Source organism: Pelmatolapia mariae, linkage group LG16_19 (assembly GCF_036321145.2).
Source record: "Pelmatolapia mariae isolate MD_Pm_ZW linkage group LG16_19, Pm_UMD_F_2, whole genome shotgun sequence".
In the NCBI taxonomy this organism is placed as follows: domain Eukaryota; kingdom Metazoa; phylum Chordata; class Actinopteri; order Cichliformes; family Cichlidae; genus Pelmatolapia; species Pelmatolapia mariae.
The window spans coordinates 22767295-22772682 of NC_086241.1; the positions used below are offsets into that span (position 1 = coordinate 22767295).

The following is a 5388-nucleotide window of genomic DNA, read 5'->3' on the forward strand; positions in this document are numbered from 1 at the left end:
TTCCTGTTTCTACCGTGTGCGCAAGGGGACAAAACTGATAGATACTGTTTGCGAAAAAATCGAGTGCAGAGGTTTTGTAGCCCATGTTTCTGAAAGCCATACAAAAATATGGTTTTTGAAAAGTACAGTGATGAGGTAAGGTTTTGATCAGGTGTTCTGACCCACTATTTTCAAATTAGGGATTGTATATGTGTGTGTGTGTGTGTGTGTGTGTGTGTGTGTGTGCAGGAGTATGTTTATATATGTATATATCTGTAAATTTGTATATCTTTTGGCGTGTTAGTGGGGTTATAAATGCAAATACATGCAACAAAGGAAGAATTTATGATGGATGGGGCATAAACAGAAAGAAAAAGTGTTGACGATTAGTTATCAAATACTGGAAAGGGGTGGGATTAAATGAGCTTATGCTTCCTCCTACTCCCTTTTGAACATGCAAGTTATTTATAAGTATTATTGGGGGGGGGGGGTTTCCGTTTTGTTTTGCTCAGTTTTTGTGTCTCTTTTTTTCTCTGTTGTTGTAATATTTTAATATGTTCAAAATAAATATACAATACAATACAATACAATACCTCTGTTCTCCAGTTTGACAAAGGGACAATAAAGCAGAAACATTACCTGTCCTGATGTGTTATGGTGAAATGTGTAAGGTTTATATGACCATAAAAATATGATGAAATAACAAGATTGTTTTTATTATAGCATAACATCTCCCCAAAATTAAAAGAACCTTTACGCTAAGTAAGCTAGTGAATGTTCACATGAACAAAGTTTTGCATTGTTATGTTTATTTAAGCAAGATATCTCATACCAGTTAACCTGTAGTATACAACTAAGAGGTCTCAAAGTCCCCCATGTCTAACGTGATTATAGGCACAAACAATTAAACAAACATAAACAAGCACACCCCACAAAACATGACCTTGTGATTCCATTAAAGCATGTTGCAGCATTACTGTCTGGTGACTGATGACAAAAGCCTTTCTGGTAGTTTCTGGTAGCCATTTTAAGGTTGAGATTAAGATAAGATTGTACTATCTCAGCGGATGTTTTTACAAACTGCCAGCTCATTTAGACTACCGATAAATGTAGCAAAGCATGTTACCTTTGTCCTTCGCATGGGCAGGGTTTAGATTTTGTGCCAAAACTCTGAGATGTATTTTCAAGGTGTGTCTGTTTGAAGATTTTTTTGTGTACTAGGCTCTATTTATATACATTTTTAAGGATGTGTAAATTTAATGTTTCTCTGAAACAAGACAGGCAAGAGAAAATTAAGCAATGTTTTCATTTCATTCTAAGTTTTGTGTCTCAATATTGGAGTGGTTTACACATTCACTTAACAACCTAATGATTCCCAGTTCATTCGTAGGAGGAATTTTTCCTTTTGGGACTGCATCAGGAAGAACATCTGCCATATCAAACAGGCAGAGATACCCAGTGTGGTAGCCATTAGTAGCTTTCTATTAGTTATTGTAGATTTTGTTCATGCATTGCATTGGGTATAATTAAATATACAAGTTAAACAAAAGTCAAAAGAAAACATCTTTATTTCAGTTAGCTGTAGAGAGCTTGGCTGCATCATATTCCTCCAATGTCACCTTTCCTTTGAAATTGCCTTATTAGCTGAGAAATTTGCCGATGATTGTGGCTTTTTGTTTTCTGCAGTTCTACACAAGTGTGAATGAGAAAGAGAATCAAAGTGGAAAGTGGGTGTGTGCATTTTTGTTGACCTATGGTTACACTGGAATTCCAGCTGTACCTGCTGGTCTTTAAGGTTGTCACTGCCTCAGTGAAGGAAATCTGTTTTCTGGGTGTTTTCTGGGTGTTACATAAGTGTGTAACAATGTGTAACACGTGTATATTCACAACAGACTTGGCACTCCTTTTCATGCGTTCCAAAATGCTTACATACTATAAAATGTTAGTTTGATGAAAGTAGTTACAGAGCACACTTAACTGCCACATGTATTCCCAGACTGCAGGAAAATGCTGATTGAACAGTGTAATTTAAAATATTTTACATATTTTCTTTCTGTGTCATACACTTAGTTAGTTGGAAATATCCAGAGGAAACGATGAGATTTTAAGAAAAGGAAGTAACAAGTCTTTTTCAATGCATTCAAAGACATGTAATATTATCAGCCTTTTCTCACACGCTAACTAGTTTCAGAGCCCAGTTGGGTTAAGGTGTTGTCACTCGAAACTTAACTGACAGGTAGCATTCCTTCTACTTCTACTCTATAATATGTTTTTAAATTCCAAATGGCTGAATGCAATTATGGTAAATCTGAAGGTGAGAATGCCTTTCTGTGAATCTTTTGGTTTTTAACCTCAGAGGTTATCATAGCACGGACAAAACTGCAGTATTGTTGGGTCAGGCTGCGTATTTTGGCTGTCTATTGACTGCAAATACAAAAAGATCAACTAATTCCCTTGCTGGTTTTGAGATCCACCTTTCCCCGGAGATTGTCTTTAGAAAATGCAGACAATGCTACAGTGTCATAACCTGTTTTTTTATTCAACAGCAACACAAATGATCAAAAAAGAAAAAGAAACAAAACAAAAGTGCAATTGAGCAACAAAATATTTGGGTGTTATGATAAAATAACTAGAACAAAACTCATACTTTATCTGTCACCAGCTGATAAGAGCTCAGAACAATGACTTTACACAACCATCATCACAAATGAAACTGTGAGATAACCATTTGTTTTTAAAAGTCAAGGGTTGAAGCTGAATGCAACCAGGAAGTCTGGATGTTTCCATTCTCTCTGTTTTGTAATGTATAACCTGGCTCTTTCCATCTCTGGATGCATGTTCATGTTGCATATTCTTTTAAAAAGATGGTTCAAGTTTATAATGCATAATTCGTGGCAACTCTTAACATTACCAACACTCTGAATGTTTAAGAATAGCCTACAGGCTTTCATTGTGATCAAAAGAGGAAAGATCAGTTGTGTTAGGTGTTTAGCTTTAAAGCAAATCACAAGTAAAAATCAAGAAATAACTCCTTTTTTTGCCTTCTTTACTCAATAGTTATTCAATTTGTATAGTATCCGGTCACAAAAGTCAACTCAAGGAACTTTAGATTGTAAGGTAAAGACTCTACAATAATATAGAGAAACCACAACAATCACACAATCAGCAAGTGCCTGGCGACAGTGGGAAGGAAAAACTCCCTTTTAACAGGAAGAAACTGGCAGCAGAACCAGGCTCAAGGCAGGGCGACCATCTGCCACAAAGGTTGGGAGTGAGGGGAGGGAGACAGAACAAAATAATACACTATAATAATCTCCCACTTTTTATCTAAAATGTAAAACTGCAGTGATTTTACAAAAAGAAAAAACAAAACACAACAAGTGCAATAAGTTTCTATAAAAGTTTATTTTAAAGACAAATATTACCAAGTACAAAAATGGGGCATAAGGTGCATACAAAAGCATTGGCTTAAATTGACAGATGGACATAACAGGGTAAAATTACAATAACTAATGCATCTCATGGAAAACCTCATTATTCTCCATCCAGAAGAATTATCCATCGTTTCCAGTTCATTGACCATTTAGGACATGAGGCGATCATGGGCAGCTACAATAAGCATCTGCCTCCTTCCAAAGAACTTTACATGAGACACATTAGACTAAAACAACAGTCAATACATACAGTTCATCTGAACACACTAACATCATCAGCATCGCAGATAGGACGCTAAGTCTTTTGTCAGTATCCCTGTCAGTGAGGCGGTTCAGAAGAACAGTCTAAGATCCAACAGACCACTTCTTCTCCAACTTTGAAATAAAATCTGGCTCTTAAACATACAGAGTGAGGTATTAAATTACACATTAAATAAAAGGCTTAAATACGTTTCATCTGTGGATCACTTGAACTGAAAGCATTCTGCGTGTGACACTTTGGAGTGCAAAAATATAGTCAAGTGTGATGAGCACGCAAATGCTTTCTCCAAGATCAACACATCTACAGTCAAGACCACAGAGTAGACCAACACCATTTAGGCCTGTAGATAAAAATAGCTGCTTTCTTTTCTACCATTCAAATGTTTGTCCATGAATTTCATCAGTAGTAACAGCAGCAGCAGCATGAAGGCCTATTCAAAGAAGACACTTTTGTCATTCAGTTAACGAAAAGAGTCTGTGCGTCAAAGTTTATGTGGGCTCTGGGATTCTACTGGCCCCAACCTCCGATGCCAAGCTCCTTCTTGTAGCGCTTGGTGAGAGAGTTAGCCTGGTCCGTGAGCTTGGACAGCACCATTTGCAGCCCGGTGAGATGGTACTGGAACTGGCTCTGCAGATTCTCGTCTTCAATCTCATCTTCCTCCTCGGATGATGAGGCTGAAGAGAGGGAGGACATCGACATCGAGGAGTGAGAGCGAGTGACTTTCATGCTCTCTTTGCGCGTCTCGTCGGAGGTGCCGTGCCTGACTCCCCACTCGATCTCCCCGCGGATAGATTTAAGCAGCTGGTAGTAGCTGTACATGTCCCCCTCGTCCTCCTCTGATTTCAGGGAGCTCATCTGGCTGTCCTCATCCAGCGGGACGTCCCGCAGCAGGCTGGGCAACAGGATGGTCTGGTCCATGTTCTTTACGGCCCCGATGAAGCTGTTCATGGCGTTGAAGAGGGAGTTTTTCTGGGTTGTGGTTTCTTGCAACTGCATCATCATCTTGGCGGTAGTTGTTTTTTTCCTCCAAACGTGAAAGCAATGATCCGAATGTCTTGTCTCGCTTTGGTCTCTTCTGTGTGTGCCCAGCTGTAATACCGCGCTGATCGGCTTTACGCAGAGGCTGCTTTTCTGTTAATGCTCCAGCGAAGATTGGCTGCCCTCAAGCAATCACGCGACTTGCTCTGGTAGTCGTGCTCGGTTCTTGAGCTTTATCGCTCAGTTGCTTGCTCTTCTCGATCGTTCTGAAACGTGTCGAAAGCGCTGGGATATATATATACACACAGGTAGTTTCAAGGCGGTGCCACAACCTGTTTGTCGAGTTCTACCAAGAGTAATTGGACCCAAATGACCTGAAATAGCACAGAGCAGAGAACAGAGGTTTGGCACTTTTTCTAGAAAAGGCGTGGCTTTACGTTGACAGGTAGACTAGAACACATTCCACAGTAAACCTCAAACACCGATGCAAAGCTCGAGAAAAAGCTCAAAATCGAGCTCAGACGTCAATTAAAGCCGACTACACGCGATGTTTCACCGTGCGTATTTACGCGTAACAATTTCATCCCAAACTTCACTTACTGTGCAACGTGCCGTCCTGTAAACCTACAGTGTACCGCTGTCTTCCGGTAAAAAAGTCGCTGAGATTACATCACCACATCCCACATTCTGTTCCGATGAAGCACACAGCTGAGGCACGTAGGGTGAGGCTGTAGC

The 5388-nt window shown here is 39.5% G+C and overlaps 1 protein-coding gene across 1 annotated transcript; it reads right to left on the reverse strand.

Annotated features, from left to right (window-relative positions):
* Positions 1–3365: 3365 nt before the first annotated feature.
* mid1ip1a (MID1 interacting protein 1a) lies at positions 3366–5388 on the reverse strand. Its single transcript, XM_063498333.1, has 2 exons — positions 5254–5388; positions 3366–5027 (listed from the first exon to the last, which is right to left on the reverse strand). The coding sequence occupies exon 2, from the start codon at positions 4675–4677 to the stop codon at positions 4183–4185; it is 495 nt and encodes a 164-aa protein (XP_063354403.1). The 5' UTR covers positions 4678–5027; positions 5254–5388; the 3' UTR covers positions 3366–4182.

Bases quoted from the DNA above. Each gene is read 5' to 3' on its own strand.
- mid1ip1a (XM_063498333.1), bottom strand. From the start codon at position 4,677: ATGATGATGCAGTTGCAAGAAACCACAACCCAGAAAAACTCCCTCTTC.